The sequence below is a fragment of the Miscanthus floridulus genome, chromosome 19 (genome assembly GCF_019320115.1).
Source record: "Miscanthus floridulus cultivar M001 chromosome 19, ASM1932011v1, whole genome shotgun sequence".
Classification (NCBI taxonomy): Eukaryota; Viridiplantae; Streptophyta; class Magnoliopsida; order Poales; family Poaceae; genus Miscanthus; species Miscanthus floridulus.
In genome coordinates this window covers 105,854,850-105,878,211 of record NC_089598.1, presented here as the reverse complement: position 1 = coordinate 105,878,211, position 23,362 = coordinate 105,854,850, and the positions used below count along the sequence as shown (strand labels likewise).

The 23,362-nt window shown below is 43.8% G+C and overlaps 1 protein-coding gene across 2 annotated transcripts; it reads right to left on the bottom strand.

Moving 5' to 3' along the window:
- Positions 1-11,783: 11,783 nt before the first annotated feature.
- On the bottom strand, positions 11,784-21,432 carry LOC136525365 (CDPK-related kinase 3-like). Of its 2 annotated transcripts, XM_066518368.1 has the most exons (11): positions 20,543-21,431; positions 19,004-19,134; positions 18,656-18,697; positions 18,453-18,561; positions 18,189-18,267; positions 13,834-14,130; positions 13,541-13,650; positions 12,965-13,069; positions 12,775-12,837; positions 12,300-12,467; positions 11,784-12,161 (listed from the first exon to the last, which is right to left on the bottom strand). In XM_066518368.1, the coding sequence occupies exons 1-11, from the start codon at positions 21,176-21,178 to the stop codon at positions 12,024-12,026; spliced, it is 1,878 nt and encodes a 625-aa protein (XP_066374465.1). In that variant the 5' UTR covers positions 21,179-21,431; the 3' UTR covers positions 11,784-12,023. The 2 variants fall into 2 exon arrangements, with proteins under 2 accessions (XP_066374465.1, XP_066374466.1); XM_066518369.1 differs by lacking the exon at positions 18,656-18,697 and having other exon boundaries at positions 20,543-21,432.
- Between the last annotated feature and the right edge of the window lie 1,930 nt (positions 21,433-23,362).

Below are 23,362 nucleotides of genomic sequence, written 5' to 3'. Positions count from 1 at the left end.
CGACCTGATTTTGGTTGGATTTTTTTCCGTTTTGATCTTCTCTCTGTTGTTTTGTGTTGGGGAGGCGGAGTCGGAGGCCGAGGCGGAGCTCGAGGCGGAGAGGATTTCCTTCGTCGATTTGCGTCGCTGGTGAGTTTTTTTTCATGGCCGAGGTGAAGGCGGACGCGGAGGTCATGGCCGAGGCGGAGGTGGGTCCGGAGGCGGACTTGTAGGTGGTAGCGGACCCCTGGGTTGAGTTGGAGTCGCAGCCTTCTCCGGCTTTGATTTGTTTCATCAGTGAGTTTTTCTTTCAGTTCATGTTTATAAATTGTAGATCCGGTTGGTGGTGTTGTGATATTTGTTGTTTGTTCCTAATTCGTGTATGTCCATGAGGTTTAGTCTTAGGCGTCGTATTTTTGTTTGTTGATGACGTTTGTTGTAGTTTGAATATGATTGTGTGTAGATGGACATGTTCAATGGTAGTACTTAGCCATGGGAAACTTTGTCAGGACAAACTGCTCTGTGTGGTTTGTTTGTAAATTGTTTCTTCTGTAGGTGTTATAGAAGCTGAGGCACAACATGATTTCTGTCATTTTGATTTCTCTGGAATTATGTCCTGACTGTAACTGGAATTTTAGCCCAGTTTTGTATGTTTCATTTTCTGATTGTCTTATTTTGGTGCATTGTGTTGTGTCAGTGGATGCGTTCTAAGTAACTGGAGGTGATTTGCCATGGTTACTGGATTCTTGTTGATGATTATTTATGTAGTGTTGTCATCATTTCCTTTGTTCTTTTGCTTGTTGTTGTATTTGTAATTTTTTGTTCGTAGGTGGAACATATATTTTTTATATTCTTTTTTTTGTTCTTATTGTTTACCTTTTGCTTGGTTTGTTTATTGTAGTCATCATTCTTTGATGCTCTTGTTTGATTATTTTTTCTCTAGTTGCTCAAAATGCATTTGGGGTGACATTGGTTGATTTTGACAATGATTAGGTAATTTTCAAACTAAGGGATGCAATGCAGATACCGATGATTAAAGGCCATGGTGATTATTATGATGATGAAAGAGTAAATTTGGTGGCTTTCTCATTGTTTTTTATTAGCATTAATAATTATGTACCTATTATTATTTCTTAAATTTATAGTTACAGTAGTGTTCAACTACACTTGCTGTTGTTGATTAGTTGTAATTCATAGGTATTATTGATGTATTTAGTACTAAGTTTAAAAAGTTAACTTTCATTGGCTAGTATTTTTGAATGGACTATGTAATTGTAGCTGCAATCCAAGGAAAATTTACTTTGATATGTTTGGTCAAGCACTGTCCTTAGATTTTTTTTGTTTTTGCATTTCTTAAAAAAATTCTGTCTTTATTGATTTGATTACTCGGGTGACCATTAGGCTCCTATTATCTCTAAAATAATCTTTGTTTTTTTTACAACAACAGCAGCAGCAAAGCCTTTAAGTCCCAAACAAGTCGGGGTAGACTAGAGATGAAACCCAGCAAAAGCAATCTTTCTTTTATTTGTTCTTGTTTTTTTTTTCTGGTATGCTGAGACGTAGCTGGATGTGTACGAGGTGGAGGCAGAGTCGTTTTTGTTGTTGATTTATCTGCATTGGTCTGTATTTCAATCAGTATTTGGTTACAAGTTGTACATCTACCTGTCAGTTTTCTTTTTCCTTTTTTGATCTGTTGTTTTTGGATATGTTCAGGCAGGAATATGAGATGCAGGTGGTTAATGATGGTCTTTCTGTGTTTGTTTGGATTTTTTAGAAACTGAGGTACTGCTCTATTCCTAAATTTTTGTGTTCTAGAGATGTTTGACTTTTATCTTTCTCTGCTTTCTTGACATAGTTTATCCTTTACATTTGGTTGGATGCCTTCTAGGTTCTGAAATGTTAGCTTCCTGATTTTATGTATTATTTAAAATCTTGCTCCATTTATTTTGTTGCTACTTTTCTTGTCATGTCCCCTCTCTTTTGGCTGTTAAAATCTAGATGTTGAGTAGAAATATTTTAAATTTTCTTTCAGGTTACTTAGGTTTTACTATCATATTACTATGGATTCATTTTGTAATTACAGTAGAGTTCAACAATACTTACAGTTGTTGGGCTGGTGTAATTCGTAGGCATTATTGATGTAACTAGTACGAAGTTTATTTACTTTTGATATTTTTGGTTCATGCAATTCAGTTTGAATATTCATGCTGAATTTAGCTTGTTTTTGTATATGTTTTTCTGGTACACGGAGACGGAGTCATTTTCGGCGTGTTGGTCCTTTGTTTTGTGGTTGTTCGAGCGGAGGCTGAGATAGAGGCCCTTGTTGATGGTATTTCTGCGTCGTTGGTGAGTATTCCATTTCAGTTTTCCATAGTTGTATGTTTGATTTGTCTTTGCTCGATAGCTGTTGTTGTTGTTCAGCTTGCTTGTGTAGTATTGTAGTTTCTTTGCAGCTTGCTTTTATTGTTTGTGAGTAGTCTTTCACTGTGGCAAATATAGGTACTCAATTACTTATATTTTCATTTTGGGAGTAGAACAGCAACTCTAGTCTATATCATTTTCCATGATTTGATCTCAAATTTTGTTCGCCAGGTGTGATATATTGGCTCCAATTGTCCTTCTCCCTCAGTATGTATGGAGGCTCTCACTTACAAATCTAAGGTAGTGCTCTACTATCAATTAATTTTGTTCCTACACTAGAGTTGAACTATAGTTACAGTGGTTAAAACGGTGTAATTCCAAGGTATTATTGATGTATCTAATACTAGAGTTCAAGTATACTTACAGTTGTTAGTCAGGTGTATTTGCTAGGTATTAGTGATGTATCTGATATTAATTTAAAAAGTTTATTTGGCTGTTTGTTGGCTCATAGTTTCAATGGACTTTGTTCATTTTAATTTGTTTGTGTGAGCCCTCATAATCTCTTTGGCTTTGCAAACCATAGAAAATTTCTGGTTCTTTGTATTTTGTTATTTACTTTGATTTTTTTGGTTCAAGCACTGTCCTTAGAAATTTTTTGGTTTTTGCAATCCATAGAAAATTTCTGTTTTTTTTATATTTTGTTTATTTACTTTTGATATTTTTGGTTCATGCAATTCAGTTTGAATATTCATTGTGAATTTAGCTTGTTTTTGTATATGTTTTTCTAGTATGCGGAGGTGGAGTCGTTTCGGCGTGTTGGTCCTTTGTTTTGTGGATGTTTGGGCGGAGGCCGAGACGAAGGCCCTTGCTGATGGTATTTCTGTGTCGTTAGTGAGTATTCCTTTTTAGTTTTTTTGAGATTTTATACATGCAGTCATTATTGTAGTCATTCTAATTGTTTTTTTCCTTATTTATGTGCTCTTTCTTCTTCTCTGTGTGGAGATAGAGCCTCTTTCTTCTCTTCTGTGTGGAGATAGAGCCTGCTTTCGATGGAGGTGTTGTATGTTTGGCGTTGCCGTTATCTGATTGCTACTATAATTTGTTGGTGAGTTTTGTATTTAGATTTTTATTTGTGTGTTGTATTCTTTGATTTGTTTTTAATTTTTTTTATCTTGTTTGCTGACATAGAGAATGCTTTACATTTGGTCTGAGGCCTTGTAGGTTCTTAAAATCTTGGCCTCCTGTTTTAGGTATTCTTTGAAATCTTCCTCCATATATTTGTTTGTAATTTCTTGTCCCGCACTCTCTCCATATAAATCTTCCTGTTTTGTATCTGAGGTACTGCTTGATTCTGATATTAGTCTTTCAGTTTTATTTTGAATTAATTTACTATCATGTTAGTATGGATTTATTTTGTTCTTACACTAGAGTTCAGTTGTACTTATAGAGGTTTATCAGGCGTAATTTCTTAGTATTATTGATGTAACTAGTGCTAAGGGAAAAGGTTTATTAGGCTCATAGTTTTAATGGATTTTTGTTTTATTTTATTTGTTTGTCTTAGGCAATGCTGTGTGGTTTGATTTCTTCTGATTTTCATGTGAGAATTATGCTATAATTTCTTGTTGTTTCATATTTTTTTTATAACAGGCAATTTATTTATTTCAACACCATGATGCTGTTAGGAGGGAGAAGCACTCCCAGGTTACAGAGTTCAGAGCCTCTCTTAGAGGGCATCGTTTACATGAGACATGTTTGAACACTGAAATGATACTTCATTTGAAGACCTATTTGTCGACTGAAGAGCTTGAGAAGCCAATGAGTGTGTCGTTCATTTTTTAATTTTCTTTTCATTTTTGTATTTATTTTTTGTTTTTTGGTATGTTTGTTCGAGGTAGTTTCCTCAGAATTTTTTGTGATTTTGCATTTCATAGAAAATTTCTGGTTTTTTATTTTGTTATTTATTTTTTATTTTAAATTTGTTTGTTTCAATTTTTGTAGTGGTGGTGCGTGAAGGTGGATGGTGGTCTTTGGTAATCCGTGTGAAATTCAGCTTTGTTTCACTCGAATTTGTGTTTTCTGTTGTATGATTACTCGTGTGAGCATTAGGCTTGAATCACACAAATTTTGTTTTTTTGTCTCATTTATGTGATTTGTCCTCTCAAATTGCTTGAGTGTTCAAATGGGTCAAATCACCCAAGTTGCAAATAGACAGATCCAATAGAAAATGGAACGGATCCCACAAATGCGGTATGGCAACTCTTTAGGTACGTAAGCACTGGGATGACGGGTAGAAGAAGCGATGAAGCGAGGGGTAGATGACAGCAATGGCTGCCCAACGGCCTGCTCGCACAGTCGTCGCAGGCCCAGCTAGCCACCGGCCGGACGATGGTGAGCAACTTGCATGTGTCTCTCGAAAGGCACCATTCCAAATGCCCATCTTTCCTTTAATTTCCGCGACAGCGAAAGGCCTGGAGGACCGAGCCGGCCACCCACCAGAAAACAGGCCGCAGTTCGTGCATGCATGCATGGCGCTTCTTGGAGGGTAGTAGCTGACAGACAGTGTGACAGCGCCTGGCACGCTGCTCTGCCATTACCGGAACGGCCGAACGGGAAGGGGGAAGACGAATTCGTTTGGCTTAGCGTCAGCCGTCACAGCACTGTAGTACATGCCGGCTGCGGCCCAACTACAATGCAAGTCCACCGCGCCGGCCGGCCGGTCTCGTGGCTCACCGGCGACCACGGGGATCGGACAGATTCAGACATCAGATCGAACGAGCTGATGAACGAGACCAAGGGTTAAAGAGGACGGGGTGCATAGTTTAATGCTACGGCGACGAGTGGGAATGGGATTCCGGTGGGCCGGTGACAATGCCATGGCAGTGACCGTGATCAGGACTCCCGGCCGGCCCGCGGGGGCGGGGCTTGTTCAGTTCGTTTTTTCGCGCGCTTGGCCAGGAAAGGAACCGAGGAAACTGCATGCGGCAGACAGTCTGGGGCGGAGCTTCCCATATATATGGCAACGTATGGCACTTGATATACCTCAATTTTCTAGGTATGTCATGAACGCTTTGAAGAGATATCTCAATTTGTTGCTCTGCTCAAGTGGTCTAAAGAAGAAGAACAGAACGTATGAACACATTTGTTGAGAGAGCTGAGCCGGTACCACTGGCCGTCACCTGGCCTGCGCTCCGCCTTCCTGTGCATCGTGCCTTGATGAGTTCAGCCGTCCGCCCGTACGCGACTATGCTAGGAGCTAGGAGGCAACGACAGGAGTGATCCTGATAGCCCAAGTCCCAATCCAATTACATCAGCCTCCAATCATGATAAGGTGATTTAATTTGTGGAGTTGTTTTATTTGTTGGGTAATTAACTAATTATTATTTACTGGTTTTTAGTTGATTAATTTATGAAGCATATTGATTCAGTGAACAAAATTAACTAAACGTGATCCAAAAGAAAAAGGACAATGCCAAAAGAAGACCCAAAGCAAGAGGTATACTCCAAAATTTAATGCAAAATTTGTGCAGTATATTGTAGTCTTGTAGATGGCCAACTTAATGCAAAATTAATTGGAATTATGCTCTTAACACTTTCATCTATATATTATCATATGTTCTTGTTCATGTATTTCGTACTTGACGAATGGAAATCAATACGATTTTCATTTATATGATAATATGAACCAAAATTTCATTCAAATCCTAGGCTACCTATGTTATCTACTTTGCCGCTTCGCCATACCTTAATTCAGTTCCTTCCTCCGCCACTGAGCCAGCGGGTGTGACACTGACAGCAAGAGAGCTACTGCATGCCTACTGGTCTACTGGATGTCTGGATGTGGAAGGAAACCCTCTCCACTGTCCATTGGTCAGTACATGTGGATGGAAACGACTCCAAGCTGGGCCTGGAATTGCTAGCCTGATGCATGCAGCGACCATGCATGGCGTCTGAGACAGGGCAGCAAGGGGAGTGGCGGCAGCACTTGCAGCAATGGCGTCTGTCCCTGTCTGCCTGGTTGGGCGACAGCCCGATAGCAGTTTGTTACAGTAAGTGTTTAATACATGTGGGATGATCATCGAAGATGCCAAGATGGTGTCTGCCAGCAACTGCAACAGCAACAGCAGCACAAGGGAGTTAGGCGTCCATCAGCAAGGGTTTGGATCAACAGAGCCAGAGAAGGATGGATGGCAACGAACCTGGCTGACAACTGACGCGGCAAGGATGCAGCTGCAGCCTGCAGAGTGCTGCAAGTTCAGGTTTCAAGCAGAAATATCTCGTGGGAACAAGGTCACAGGATTACCTATTATTGATATTGACTGCGGCTGCTTCTTTTTGTTGGGCAATTTAGCTCACTAGGAACAATGGTCACCCTTTTTTTTGTTGTTGTTGACTGCGGCTGCTTTTTTTTTGTTGGGCAATTTAGCTCACTAGGAACAATGGTCACCTTTTTTTTTTTTTTTTGCAGATTCTCTTTAGGGGACGCACTGGCTTTGCTTCTAGGCTCAATGACAACGCTCGAAATGGATCATTGCAAAAATCAGATTCAAGAGGCATGCAAATTTATGGAAATAAATGCCATGCAGTTGTCTCTAGTTTAGAGCCTTGTAAGGGCATGTACAACCCATAGACAGGTGTTCGTCTCTAAGCGCCTCGAATATATCATATAGACAAGTATAAAGACAGGTCATACAACCCACAGACAGGAGGTTGGTCTCTAAACTGTTTAATGCTTTGCATGTAGTTAGGATCAACTATAAATAATTTTTTGTATACCATTATGTGGCTATTTGATAGAAAATGTATTAAGGATAAATAAGAGCAACATGATTACAATATTTTTAAAAACCATCAATATAATAATTATATTTCAACGACAAGTTGTAACGCCTTTTGTCTAATTTTCTTTGTTTTCATAGTGTTGCCATATGTGCTCGATTAGATCCTTCTTGAGTTTCCTTTGTGTTGGCCGAGCTTTGATATATTTTATGGGCAAGATAGTAACTCATGTCATATTGTGTTCCATTTACGTTACAGTGTACCGAAGGAGCTTCCCCTTTTATTGATTGAATGAACAGCAGTGACTTGTTTTTAGACTGATATGAAACAGTAATATTCAGTACGTAGCAAAATTTCCCAAACTTCAGTTTTCAGATAGCATATTTGGCTTCAGTTTTCAGACCACATCCAAGCTTCTAGGATGATGCAACAGTGATTTAATTTGATATAAGAAAAGCGGCTATATTGTAAATTAGCATGCACTATGCTGTGCACTCGGTCCATGAACCGTGGACCGGGGAGGAGATGTGAGAGCGGTGCACCATGAACCGTGTCCATGACAAAGGTGTATTTCGAGTGTATTTCTAGATTTGTTTTTGTAAAGAAAAACGGCCATAATGCAAGCATGACATCGGAGATGATGTCAACTAGCTAATAAGAGAAAGTTCGGCACGGACGGCTGCTTGTTCCATGCGGAGGAGCTCACGGTGCCATGGCTTGCTCGCCGGCGCTGCTCAGAACTTGAGCTACAGGGCGCGGGGCTGGTGAGAAGGGGTGGAAAATACGGAGGAGCTCACCGCGATTCCGATGCGGGGTGTCTCGGCGTCGATTACTGCACGGAGAGGTAGGGAGCCAAGGCGAGGCGGGCAGCAGCTCCAGCGAGGTTGCGGGAAAAGTCGTTGCGGGTGCGGACGGATGCGAAGGAGCGGTGTCGCGGCATCTTCGTGTCTCTGCGGACTTGACGAAGGAGCAAACGAGACCACGAGCGCCCGCGTGGGATCCGAGCACGCCGTCGACTCGAGGGGGCGAGGTCGTACAGCGCAGCTGACCCTGTCGATTGGGCGTCGGAGCACGGGCCTTCATCGTCGCTTCACGAGACGACGGGGAGACCGTCTCCAAGCAGAACGGAGGGGATTTTTGTAAACTTGGCAAGATACAGACGGAGAAAAAACGACCGCTGTACGTGCCCTAATATAAGTTTTAACGTTGGGTGCCTAATGCTTTCTTTTCGAAGAGGACTGGAACCGGAACTGTTTTTCATTATTAAAAAAAAAAGGTCACACGACTTGGTAGTTGTCATTCTGTATCGTAACTTCTGTGAGAAATTGGGCCCAGTTCGGCCCGCGAGCCAGAAGTAAGTGCAATGCAGGCTAGCAGGCGCGTGCCCTGCTGGGCTATTTCCTGCTTCCAAGTAAGCCCATTCAGCCAGCCAGACCAAAATGAATCGGGATTTTGTGTCATGCAGCCGCACCAGAGATATGAATGCAGCCGGGGATGAAAACGAACCAAACGGGCGAAAAAAACACCCCACCCTTTGTTTCTGTTCCTATATTGTTTTAAGATCCAGGATCCAAAACGAAATCAGGATATACGGATAGATGGAACCCACGGAGAGCTAGAAAATTAAATTGGGAACATGATCTAATATTAAGTATACATGTATAAAGTCACGTGACAATATACAAGATTGGTTTAATATTAACATGCATACCATGATTAGTAGGTTTATATTAACATAACACAATGGCGTATATCTGTTAGGCATATTCCACGTAAATTTAAAACGGGGTAAATACAGGTTCCCTATAAAAACGGAATCCCGCAAAAACAAACAACACCTATATACGAAGGATAAAAGTAAAAACCTGCCAGGACTTCTTTACATCCCCATTCTTTCTCCCCAAATCTTCATTGAGAAGACAGCAAAAGAAGAGATTTCTTTCTACCCATTCTTCATCGAGAAAGACAACGAAAGAAGAGATTTATAGTTCTACCTCTGCCAAAAAAAATATGGATTTGGATTGAATCAAAATTTCTTAAATCTAACTAATTTCATAAAAAAACACGATGTCTGAAAGTAAAAAAACGTCACACTTTTTGGGACGGGGGAGTATTTCTCAAAGCTGATAATGTACAACTAATTTACGCCAATAATGTATGTGCATACTCCCTCCGTCCCATAATAAAAGCACCGTAGGGTATCGATATTAGAGATATCCAAAGCAAGGAAGTTAGCGTTCACGCTGACTTCCCCGGATGGCTCGAGACGTATTAAAATGTCTCTCCCGACCTCAAGGTCACGGGCTCCGTCTCGCCCGGCCTCGAGGACACGGGTTCCGTCTCGTCCGACAGGGACCCATACAGCCGCCAACCACTCCAGGTCTAAGCGTATAGGCCTGGGTCAAAACTCTGACGCCAGGGAAGAGGCTGGCACGCCTCAATGTAACCCGTGGCCATGACGGGACATACCTGGGGATTCACATCAAGAACAGTGTCGGACGTGTCGGTGCTGTTCTGCCTAATCCTCGTACGGGCGCTGACAGGCACGTCAGTTCAACACGACGTCCGCCAGGACGGAGTGGAACGCCATGACAGGTAGATGACGCCTGCGCATGGCACCAGTGACGAACAGGGTTGCGACATGGAGCCATCCCTGTTGACATCTACAGGATCGGCGGGACCCACATAAAAGAGAAGGACCCGACAACCCTAGAAGCATTCTTCTCTCTCGTTCTTCTACTTTTCCTCCTCTGTAACCCGCGCTTTCCATTCGCCTATAAAAGGGGAAGCAGAGCGCCCCATGAAAGAGGAGATCTGGGACAGGGGGATCTTGACACACGAGCACACGGCTGAGCGGCAAGCGAGCTCTCAACACCCGTTCACTCTTTCCACTAGAGACTTGGGATCCTCTCTCTCGCCTGTTTGTAACCCCTACTGCCAGTACCGGCCCTAAGCTGATAATGTACAACTAATTTACGCCAATAATGTATGTGCATACTCCCTCCGTCCCGTAATAAAAGCACTGTCGGGTATCGATATTAGGGATATCCAAAGCAAGGAAGTAAGCGTCCACGCTGTCTTTCCCGGATGGCTCGAGACGTATTAAAAGGTCTCGCCCAACCCCAAGGTCACGGGCTCTGTCTCGTCCGACCTCGAGGCCGCTGGCTCTGTCTTACCCAATCCCTTGGATGCGGGCTCCGTCTCGACCGACCCCAAGGACGCGGTTTCCGTCTCGCCCAAGGTCGCGGGCTCCGTCTTGTTCGGCCTCGAGGATGCGGGCTCTGTCTTGTCCGGCCTCGAGGACGCGGGTTCCATCTCGTCCGAAAGGGACCCATACAGCCGCCAACCACTCCAGGTCCAAGCGTATAGGCCTAGGTCAAAACTCTGACGCTAGGGAAGAGGCTGGCACGCCTCGATGTAACCCGTGGCCATGACGGGACATATCTGGGGATTCACATCAAGAACAGTGTCGGACGTGCCGGTGCTATTCTACCTAATCCTCGTACGAACGCTGACAGGCACGTCAGTTCAACACGACGTCCGCCGGGACGGAGTGGAACGCCATGACCTACGCCTGCGCATGGCGCCAGTGACAAACAGGGCTGCGACATGGAGCCGTCCCTGTTGACATCTACAAGATCGGCGGGACCCACATAAAACAGAAGGACCCGGCAACCCTAGAAGCCTTCTTCTCTCTCGTTCTTCTACTTTTCCTCCTCTGTAACCCGCGCTTTCCCTTCGCCTATAAAAGGGGAAGCAGAGCGCCCCATAAAAGGGGAGATCTGGGACAGGGGATCTTGACACAAGAGCACGACACGAGCACACGGCTGAGCGGCAAGCGAGCTCTCAACACCCGTTCACTCTTTCCACTAGAGACTTGGGATCCTCTCTCTCTCGCCTGTTTGTAACCCCTACTGCAAACCAAGTGGCAGTAACACGAGCAGCGAACTAGACGTATAGACGTTTTGTTCGAACCAATATAAACTCTTGTGTCCTCTGAGGCTCCGAGCACATCATTCAAGCCAGACGCGTAAATACAAATTTACTCGTCGATTGGGTGAAAACACTGACAAACACGTTTATGATTCAAATGTGTAAAAAAACTGTAGCTGTGAAATTATATTTTTACCCCTAAAAAGTGTAGTGCAGTGATTGGCAGTGCAGGTGCAGCCTGCCGCTGGACGGGACTCTAGCGGAAACGAGCGTGGCAACGAGCAAGCAAAAGAGTGGTCCAGACACTTCCACGTAGCTCCCGTCAGGATTTTGTTGCTCCCAACGTGATTGTCTACAGCTGGGGCAGCTAGCTCTGTTTATTTGAGCTGATTTAGCTTATAAATCATGGTTAAAAGTATTGTTGATTGGTAGCTCCTGGTAAAATTTTGTTGCTCCCAACGTGATTGTCTACAGCTGCTGAGCTGGGGCAGCTAGCCCTGTTTGTTTAAACTAGTTTAACTTATAAGCCATGGTTAAAAATATTGTTAGTTGGTTTAGTGTAAGAAAAAAATACTATTTGTTGACCGATACGCCATAACTTATAAGCCAAATACGACCAAACGAACATGCGACAGCCTTACAGGTGCCTGAAATGCTATTTAGCTGAGCCACGGTGTCAAGTTCAGCGCCACGTCGACAAAAGACTCTGTCCACAGATACTGGTTCAAAATTGGTAAGCCAAAAAAGAACAAATGACACTATATTTCTTGAGCAAACCATATGATTTCGCCATTACAAGGATCTTTACATGTACTCTACAAAAGCTATGACGACAACAACCGGCGACATCAGAAACAAGAATGGTCATTGACCAGACGAAGGGGTAGGGCAAGCAGGAGGCAGGGGTAACAGCAATCAGGGCCATATAATTGATGAGAGGCTTTAAATTAGAAGCGAATACAATTTGCATCCGTTTAGTGTCGTCTTGTATTTGAGCCCCGTATCGTGACACCATGCAAAAATTTGGTAAACCCAAGAAAGTTAAGCTTGCCGTCCGACTTTCTGATCCAGTCTTGCACGATGGAGTAATGAGTCGGCGCGAGATTTAGTTCCTACACACAATGAAAGATGTCAGGGTACTTAATTATGCCCTAGATATAGGATGGAGAAAAATAAGGTGATCTTCCACATGGATCCAAGTGTGCATGCTGAAAATGTTGATCCAAAGGATAAGCACATCCGCTGAATACCTGTGCTAACTCCTCAACCGATATAACTCGGTTGCCCTCTTGTTCGAAGTGCTGAAAAGCTGTTCCAGCAATTTCTTCCCACGTTTCCAAAGCCTCAAGCTGGTATGGGCTGATTGCTGCAGCACAGAATTCTTCAAAGTCCATCTTTCTGTATGCAAGTGGTTCCAGCTGAGATAGAAACATGAGAAGGTCAGTAACTTCAACCATCAATACAATAATTACTGGAAATAAAAATCACAAGATGCAAAAGTTGTTCTAAAATAAATCACAAGATGCAAAAGTTGTTCTAAAATAAAGGATTTAAGCAACAGGTCTGAAACATCACGACATCAGCTCAAAATTGAGCATAAGGCATTGTTTCAATATTACAGTTAAAGATAATCATATGGAAATTTCCTATCGATATCCCTACAGACGGATATGATAAGCATCACAATATAATCCTTTGCTTAGGGGCATAGTGATGAATCCTTACCGCATGCAAAAACTCAAGAACCCTTGATTCTCTCATAGCATCAGTTAAGTATCTTGTCAGAGCCTGGTTACACCACGGGGGTTCAGAAGTTAGAACATGAACATAATGCGCATAGGAGGACATGAGCAAGTGTTCTGCTTTTGACATGTCTTCATAATGATGAGGCAATCAGCAACAACAAATAACGTACCGTCCGAAAGTTGTCGAGTGATACAAACCCATCTCTGGGTTCAAGCAGCTTAAACTGCAATCTAAGATACAAAAGTTCATCCTCCCTTAAAGCCTTAGACAGTGCCTGTGACAAAGAAAGATTAAGTGTTACTACAATATAACTACATTAATGAGTGGTACTTTGCTGGTTGTCAGTTACACTACAATTTGCCACTATGAACATATTTGTACTCATGACTTTTATGGAAGTCCATAATCGTTTTGGAGCACTATTATGACCAGCAACACCAGCCTCTCATAATAAATTGAAAAGGTACAGGATCACAAAGTAAAATAAAATATAAACACCTAAAAATCATTGCAAAGGCATATACTATTAGTCTAGCACAAATAGAAACATACACCGCTCATGAACCCATCTTCTATAACTTCTAATGTTGGGAGGGTTAAACAGCCATCATGTGAGCTCTTTAGCACATCTAGCACATGTACATTTATCAAATGCACAAATGCATATTGCTGTATCAACAAAGATCGATGAAGAATAGAAAGAATGTTTACAAATACAGAAAAGGCCATGAAGTCTGTACTGCACCTTTAATGCCAAACGTTTAAGAGGAGTAGCACGAAGATATTGCTTAACTAATCTGAAAATGAGTATGTCCAATGGAATCTGTCTTTGTTCATCTCGTAACCAAGGGTGAGCTGCAAACAGGTAAGGGAAAAGTAAATTCAACTTTTTTTCATTATCATATCATATAATGTTTTTAACTAGCAGTTCCTAAAAATAGATGTTAATAAAATCTGCTTAAAGTACAAAAAGCGAAGTGAGATATTGTGATATCACAATCACGGGGCAACACAAAATACTCATATGTGGTGACTTACTCATTGCTTGGACAGCTGTCATTCTTTTGCGGTAATCCTTGTTCAGAAATCTCTTCACAAAATCCTTAGCTTCAGCTGATACTGAAGGCCATGGTGAATCGTCAAAGTTGGGATCAGCCCTCAACACGGACCGGAAGATCCCAGATTCTGTTCTTGCCCAAAATGGCCTACTGCCACAGAGCAGAATGTATGTTATGACACCTATACTCCAAATGTCTGCTTCCATACTGTACGATCTGTGTAGAACCTCCGGAGCGACATAATATGCACTTCCAACAATATCATTGAGCCTTTCATCTGGATTAGATAGCACAGAAAATACAAAATTAAGTATAAGATTGAGTTAATGACAACAATAACAATAACAACATAGCCTTTCAGTCCCAAGTAAGTTAGGGTAGGCTAGAGTTGAAACCCACCAAGAGCCCAAGTCACGGTTCAAGCACTTCAATAGCTGCTTTCCAAGTACTCCTATTCAAACATAGATATCTAGGTATATCCCAAGCTTTCAAATATCTTTTTATTGCCTCCCCCCATGTCAATTTCGGTCTTCCTCTACCTCTTCTCATATTATTAGCTTGGCTTAGGACTCCACAATGCACTGGTGCCTCCGGAGGTCTCCTTTGGACATGGCCAAACCACCTCAACCGATGTTGGATAAGCTTTTCTTCAATTGGTGCTACCTCTAGGCGATCACGTATATCATCGTTCTGAACTCGGTCCATTCTTGTGTGACCGCAAATCCATCGCAACATACGCATTTCTGCAACACTTAGTTGTTGAACATGTCGAATCTTTGTAGGCCAATATTCTGTTCCATACAACATAGCCGGTCTAATCGCCATTCTATAGAACTTGCCTTTTAGCTTTTGTGGTACCCTCTTGTCACAGAGAATGCCAGAAGCTTGTCGCCACCTGATCCACCCTGCTTTGATTCTATGGCTAACGTCCGCATCAATATCTCCATCCCTCTAGAGCACCGATCCCAGATACCGAAAGGTATTCTTCTTAGGCACTACTTGACCTTCCAAACTCACATCTCCCTCCTCCTATACAACTCCGCCAAAGTCGCATCTCATGTATTTGGTTTTAGTTCTGCTCAATCTAAAACCTTTAGACTCAAGGATCTGCCGCCATAACTCTAGTTTTCTATTTACTCCCGACCTGGCTTTCGTCCACTAACACTATATCATCAGCGAACAACATACACCAAGGGATATCCCCTTGTATGTTCCTGGTAACCTCATCCATTACCAAGGCAAAGAGATACGGACTTAAGGTTGACTCTTGATGAAGTCTAATTTTAATCGAGAAGTAATCTGTGTTACCATCGTTTGTTCGAACACTAGTCACAACATTGTTGTGCATGTACTTGATGAAGGTCACGTACTTTGATGGGACTTTATGTTTGTCCAAAGACCACTACATAACATTTCTTAGTGCCTTGTCATAAGCCTTCTCCAAGTCAATGAAAACCAAGTGGAGGTCCTTCTTCTGCTCTCTAAACCGCTCCATAATCTGTCTTATTAAGAAGATTGCTTCTGTGGTTGACCATCCGGACATGAAACCAAATTGGTTTGTTGATATCTGTGTCTTTCCTCGCAGGCGCTGCTCAATGACTCTCCCATAACTTCATAGTGTGGCTCATCAACTTAATTCCCCGATAATTCGTACAACTTTTGATATCTCCCTTGTTCTTGTATATTGGTATCAATATATTTCTTCTCCACTCCTCAGGCATCTTGTTCGATCGAAATACATTGTTGAACATCTTGGTTAGCCATACTATAGGCCTATACCCCAGAGACATCTCTACACCTTGATTGGGATACTATCAGGACCCATCGCTTTGTCCCCTTTCATCCTTTTCAAGGCTTCTCTGACCTCCGATTCTTGAATCCTTCGCACAAAGCGCCTGTTAGTGTCATCAAACGAGTCGTCCAACTGAACGGTGGTGTTCTCGTTCTCACCGTTGAACAATTTATCAAAATACTCTTGCAATCTATGTCTTATCTCATCCTCCTTCACCAAGAGCTTCTCCCTCTTATCCTTTATGCACTTGACTTGGTTGAAGTCCCTTGTCTTCCTATCGCGAGTCCTAGCCATCCTATAAATGTCCTTCTCTCCTTCCTTCGTACTCAAATGTCGTTAAAGGTCCTCATAGGCCCGCCCCTTTGCCTCACTCACCGCTCATTTTACAGTCTTCTTTGCCACCTTGTACTTCTCTATGTTGTTTGCACACCTATCATGATACAAGCGCTTATAGCACTCTTTTTCGTTAATAGCCTTTAGCACATCTTCATTCCACCACCAAGTGTCTTTCGAGTCGCATCCGCTCCCTTTGGTCACTCTAAGCACCTCTGAAGCAACCTTCCGAACACATGTTGTCATCTTCTCCCACATGTTGTTTGCATCGCCTTCATCATTCCAAGGACCCAATTCAATGAACTTTTCCTTAAAGACCTTTGATGCCTCCCCTTCTAATTTCCACCACTTCGTTCTAGCAACCCTAGCTTGTTTGTTCCCACGAGCTTGCACCAGAAAGCGGAAGTCAACCGCCACCAGCTTGTGTTGAACGACTACACATTCTCCAGGTATCACCTTACAGTCCACGCATGTTCGTTTATCCCTCCTTATAAGGACAAAGTCGATTTGACTAGAGTACTGGCCGCTACTAAAGGTCACTAAATGGGACTGTCTCTTACGGAAGAAAGTGTTAGCTATCATTAGATCAAAAGCTATGGCGAAGTCTAAGACTTCCTCTCCCTCCTGGCCCCTACTACCATATCTGAAACCCCCATGAACTGCTTCGAAACCTGCACTTGATGTACCTACATGGCCATTAAGATCACCTCCTATAAAAAGCTTCTCGCTACTAGGGACATCTCTAACCAAGCGATCTAAGTCTTCCCAGAAAAGTCGCTTAGCACTCTCATCATGGCCTACTTAGGGCATACGCACTAATTACGTTTAAGACCATATCATTAATGACAAGTTTAACTAAGATGATCCTATCCCCTTGCCTTCTCACCTCCACCACACCATTCTTGAGGCTCTTATCAATCAAAACTCCTACTCCATTTTTATTTGAAGTTGTCCCTATGTACCAGAGCTTGAAGCCGGTATTGTCCATCTCCTTCGCCTTCTGCCCCTTCCATTTAGTCTCTTGGACGCATAAGATATTTACACGCCTCCTAACTGCTGTGTCCACTAACTCTCTTAACTTATCTGTAATGGACCCTACATTCTAGCTATCTAAACGGATACTAGTTGGCTCGACTAGCTTTCTTACCCTTCGCACCCGCCGAGGTAGGTGTGAAGACCCTTGCTCATTTTGCACCACACCCGGGCGCCGATGTGGCGTGCCACTAAGGATGCAACGACCCGATCCTTGCTCACTTGACACCGTGTCCAGATCGCGACACGTCGCGTCACGGGGGTGACGACCCGGCCCTTGCTCATTTAACACCATACCCGGGTTACGACATGGCGCGTCGCTAAGAGGGTTACGCCCCAACAGGATTCTTTTAGGTTTCATCTCCATTAAAGTGGCTAAGTTTTTACATTGGCTCGCCACGCCTAACACAACCCCCCTCCTTTACCAGGGCTTGGGACCTGCTATGTTGGGACACTAAAGGCTCCCCACCATAAGATTGAGTTAATGAGTGAGCAGAAAAAAATGATTAACTGTAAACATTGATACTGTATTCCAACATCCAAACGTAAAGAAACATGCAAAAACAAATAGTCATATACCAATGTATGCACTATTTATCTGGAATATAGACAGAATGACCCTAGCATGTATGCATGCTAAACAATTAAAATGCAAGACTAACAAGCAGATGTTTTCTGCATAAATAAAACAAGATGCAATTTCCTTGGTTAGTTGTGTTCAGATTTTTCAAACTTTTTTATATTACTTTGCGCCTGCCAATCATCAAAATGCAGCATATGACAAACATCTGTTTGTACATAAGAGCTACCTGGGACACACTACGAAGTAGAACAAAGGTATGGAAAAGCAAATCCATAACATAAAGTACATCCAGTCCAAACTTGCATGTTGAAATCCTGGACCCTGAGCAACAAAAAATGCTGAAACTAACACCGTGTTGCCCAATTTCTAGTGTAAGAAGTTCACCTAAACTTAGGTTTATTAACAATCCGTGTTCAGACTGACACCTTTCCAAACGTTGTTATTTAAGCTGCTTACTGAGAAATGTATGCTGCTTATCTAATTCCACACTAGAAAATAAGAATTAACCTTTGAACAAAGTAATGACTTTTAATTACAAGAGCAGAAATAATTGTAAACACATGGCCCATGTAAAGAGATAATATTAGTACATTACCTGGTCTAATAAAATCAGACAGACCAAAGTCAATCAACTTCATAGGAGCGCTTTCATCTCTTGTTGTGAAAAGAAAATTCTGTGCCAATGAAATATAGCAATTGGTCACAAAAGGCAGCCTAGCTTTCAAAACAAGCATTATTGCTGTCACTTAAATACAAAAAACAGCAAGTGCAGTTAAATAAGATGCCAGAAGTAACCCCAGTCAAACACCTACTGGAGTGCACATATATACAAACTGTACACAAAGTGGTTCAAGCATACCTCTGGCTTCAAATCACGATGCACTACTCCCTGAAGATGACAGAAGGCCACTACGCTCAAAATCTGTATAACGATCGCTTTGGCATCTTCTTCTGTATATCTCCCACCTCTTCAATAGTTCAAGTTTGCATCCTTGGTAAGCATTAACAAGAGATACTGCTACTCGGATCCTAGAGATGAATATACTATGTTGTAAAAAGTACCTGGCTAAAATTCTATCTAGCAACTCTCCACCTTCACATAATCTGTTCAAAAGAAACAATTTGAAGAAATTACCATACGATAGGTCATAGGTATTAGTATTACATTAGTTGCATTGAAGAATGAAGAGCATTTATGCACTGTAGTAGATACAACTACTATACTGTGTACACATAGAAGGATATGGTTAGCAGTGAGTGATCTAAGAAAATACACAAGCATGGAAGATCAGTTTTTAAAGTGTGCCAGCAGAAGTCAGAGATCAAATGTTGTATCTAGAGAAGCCTAATCTAGTATTTCTGAATTATAAGTCTATAAAGTCACATACAAAAGGTCACAAAAAAACATACTCCATGACAATGTAGACATTGAGGGCGTCCTCACATGCATCATAGAATTTGACGAGATTATTGTGCCCTGATAGAGCTTTCAAAATCTTGACCTCCCTACGAACATCTTCAATGGAAATGGCCGTTGTCATCTACCAAAACCAAAAGATGATATTTCATTTCAGTCAGAAGTAGAGGCAATGCTTACATCATCCATAGAAAGAAGAAATGTAAGTATTATACATTTACATGGTCAGAACTTTAAGAGAAGAAAGCATCACAAAGCATATCCAAATAATAATCAAGGCAACTGATGTTTACGGAGTAAATTGCTTATATCAGTGAACTGCTGACAAGAATGGATGGTTTCCTTTTTCCAAGCAGATCTGGATGAGACTACGAATTTTAGTGGTGGTGTTTTGGGAACTTCAAACCCCCATTAGAAAGAACAAACACTACATTAGTTAAATCTTTAAATTTCTAGAAGCCATTAAATTATCAGCTCTTTGATCTAGCCAGCCAGTTCAATATTCTTCCTTCATGAAGAAATGTTTACTACTAATAATAATGATGCAATGTAACACATTCTTATTGTCTCATTTATGCGATGCCATCTCCTCTGGACCTTGGGCACCTTAATCAAATCTAGGTTGTCCATGAGATCTTTCTTCGCTTTTAAGTTTCTCCACACATATGCAATCCCAGTGATTGTGACCGCCAAATTGCAATGCATTAACAGGAGAAGCACATTCAATTACGTTTTACTAAGTGCCACTAAATCTAACTAAAAAATGCACAGACCTTTGTTCACCAAACAAGAAGGGGGGAATGAAAGCATAGGTCAGGATATGCCCTGTATTGTCTAACATTAATTAACATCGGACAAGAATTGGGTAGTCACCAAGAATTTGAATCGCTGTACTATTCGACATCCTAAAGTTCCTACATGCATTCCCTTCCCATTGACCCCCACAAAAAATAAGATTAGCATGATTTCCAGCATCGGAATCTGCAGAGAACTGTCGAAACCTGTACTCAGCATCACGACCAAGAAATTGGGATAATTTACTATCGCCAGCCTAACTATCTAGCGGAGCAACTGCAGGCATGTTAACGGGATTGAACAATGGAACAGTAAAATGTTAAGCTTTCATGACACAACCCTACTGTCTCAATGTCAAAAAACCGAAAACTTCAAAAAAAAAAAAAAGGGAAGATGATGCGCTAGAGAACATATCCCTAAAATACAACTAGTTAAGTACCATGCAAAATCCTGAAATTCTCTATGTTACTTCCTGCGCCAAGCCGCCAATGCCAAACACTTAAGAGCAAAATTCCAAAATTGAAATAGGCAATCCCTAAAGTATCCTTCAGTACGCAAAATTCGGACCATTTAACCACCTAAGTTTCGGTTACTAGCACAGAATTGGCGCGAACACATACCGGTTACCTAACAGAACAGCCAGAGCTAGTATTTGAAATTTCAAAATTTCCCAAAATTTCCCAAAAGTGGAATTTGGCATGAGGAGCATACCCCCCAGAGCCATGATCCCCTCTCACCTTAGCTTTGGAGATGATCTTGACGGCGACGGTATGGCCCTTGAACTCGCCCTTCTTGACGACGGCGGAGCAGGTGTGGCCAAAGTGGCCCCTCCCGACCTCCTTCCCGAGGTCGTACTTGGCCCCAAAGTTCTTGGCGAAGCCAAACGTCTTGTCCAACGGGCGCTCGGCCTCGGCGGAATCCGCGGCCCCAGCAGCCGCGCCGGCGCCAGCCCCGACTCCGCCCTCCTCCGGTATGGTGCCCTCCTTGGGCTTGCCCCCGCCGAGCCGCTTGGCGAGCGTGGCCTTGATGTGCTTGGCGGGCGAGGGTGGCGGGAAGGGCCGCTTGAAGAACCTCCGCGGCGTGGACCGGGCGGGCGACGGCGACACGCCCGAGGGGAGCGGGCTGGCGCCTCCGGTCGGGTACGGGCTGGGCCAGGCGGCGCCGCCGGGCGTCGCCGCCTGGTGGTGCACCGGCGTGGTCGATCCGGACTTGCGGCGCCAGAACGAGGCGGGCAGCGGCGGCGCCTGCGGCGTCTGCGGCGCGCCGTTGGCCGGGAGCGGGGACGGCGGCGCGACCGCCCCCGCGCCCGCGAGGTCGGCGTCGTGGTCCGCCCGCGACGACCCGCCGCCCGCCTTCCCGTAGCACTGCCCCATCGCGGCGGGGCCGGGCGGGGCGGGGCGGGACCGGAGGCGGCGCCCGGGCCGTTAGGGTTAGGGTTTGGGGTCCGGCCCTCCGCGCCGCCGCGGGTGCGAGGGTGAGGCGGGGCAGGCTGGCGAGTCGTTGCCTCGCTGGGAATGGAAGGGGAAGAAGAAGCAGGGGAGAGAGAGAGAGAAAGAGAGAGGACAGAGGAGGAAGCGAGCGAGGGGGAGGTGGTGGCGTCCGTTATTTCTCTCTCCTCTCCTCCCTCGGTTACAGCGCAGCAGCTGGGAGAAGAGAGAGAGAGAGAGAGAGGCAGGGCCGGGTCGGGTCCCAGGGAGGCGACCGTGAATCCCCCCACTCCCCGAGGGTCTGGACGCAAAAGAACCCCGCGGGAGGAAGAAAGAAAGCGAGATCTCTCTCTTCTCAGCGCGTACGGTCGCTTTCTCTTTTTCCTTTTTCACCCGAAAACGCCTTTCTGATCGGGGGTCCCCGCGCGGAGCAGGCCCACCTGCCATTCACTCACCCCCACCTGCCCGCGCCACACGGCAGGGCAGGCCAGCCGTGCGTGCGTGGGGAACGGCGCGGGTGATGTCAGCGCGGAGGTTAGTAATAAATGCACGAGGCGCAGGCGGGGGGGGGCCGGCTGACAAGCGGGGCCACCGCGCGCGGGGCGGGTAGGGGCGCGGTCGGCGGTTTGGCTGTGCCGCGCTGGTGGGGGTGGTTCGGTTTGGACGGCCGGCCGGGGAGGTCCTGCCTCCCTCCTCCAGAAACACGGCGGCGGCGGGTGGGCGGGGGCAGGTGGCGCCTCCGTTGTTCGCTTGTACCCTTCAGTCCTTCACCGCCGCGTTGCCGGCCGCGCGCCCGCGCGACGCGAGCCTTTTAATCCCGCTCGCCTTTTTCAGTACTACTTGGAGTGGTTGGAGTTTGCTAATCTGGCTCTTGATTGGGTCATTAACAGCTTTCCTAGTTTTAGGGGGCGTGATGTGCTCCGATTTCTGTTTCCGATCATTGAATGGCTTCAATTGAATTCTCTTTTTGTCGAAATCGTATTTTGTTGCTGTTCATCGAATGTTTTTTTTTTTGTATCTGTCCAAATGGTTGGGTTTTTCCTTTCTTTTTTGAAGGCCATGATCTGTACTGGTCCCCTTCGTTTTAGTAATACTCCAGCTTGGAATTCGGGAGCAATTTGCTCTCGGGTGTTTGACTGTTCATATGGCTGTTTATCTTTTGACGACGCGGAACAGTACAGGGTCAAACGCCATCCTCGATGGATGTTCACAGGACACTACTTTTCTCGCGATGTTTACAGTCTACCACCGAAGAACAGGAACGAACCTATGTGTTCGCATGTCTCGTGAGCCGTACTCTTTCAGCAAACAAAAGTAGTATTTTTTTCTTTCAACAAATCACTTAATAATATTTTGAGCCATGACTTTTCAGCGAAGTGAATTTTTCTCATGATCGGAAGTATCCCGTGCCGAGTGCCAACGCTCTGCAGCACTCATCATCATCTTCTACTTGGCAACTTGGAATCGCTCCAAGTTCTTGACCCCAGCCCAAACCGATTAATTGCTCGTCTTTTGACGCCGAATAGTTGGTCACCGCTGGTCTCGCTTCGCTAGGTATGTTGGCTTGAATTTATTAGTCGATTTATCAGTTAGAATCTACAGTGTTTTTTTCTCACAATAAATCAGCTTCAGTCAGCTTATCAGCCGACTTTAATACCAGCCGAACAGATCTATCTGTTCATGGGACACTACTGTTGCTGCTTGCAGTGTCGCGCCTTTGATGCAACCGTGTTGGAGAACTGATATAAGGGGGTGTTTGATCCTGACTAAAATTTAGGAGGTGTCACGTGAAGGTGTCGTATGGTGTGTTTGGATACTAATAAAAAAATAAATTGCAGAATCCGTCAGTATTCTACGAGATGAATTTATTAAGCCTAATTAACCATCATTAGCATATGTTTACTGTAGCACTATATTGTTAAATCATGGACTAATTAGGTTTAAAAGATTCGTCTATATTAGTCGCAAGCTGTGCAATTAATTTCATAATTAATCTATATTTAATACTTCATATATGCTTCTAAACATCCGATGAGACAGCGACTAAAGTTTAGGAGAAGAAACCGAATCCCCTCTAAACTGAGTGTGTATTGGCCAAAAAGTCATCTCTTGACTCGTTCGCTTCAAAGA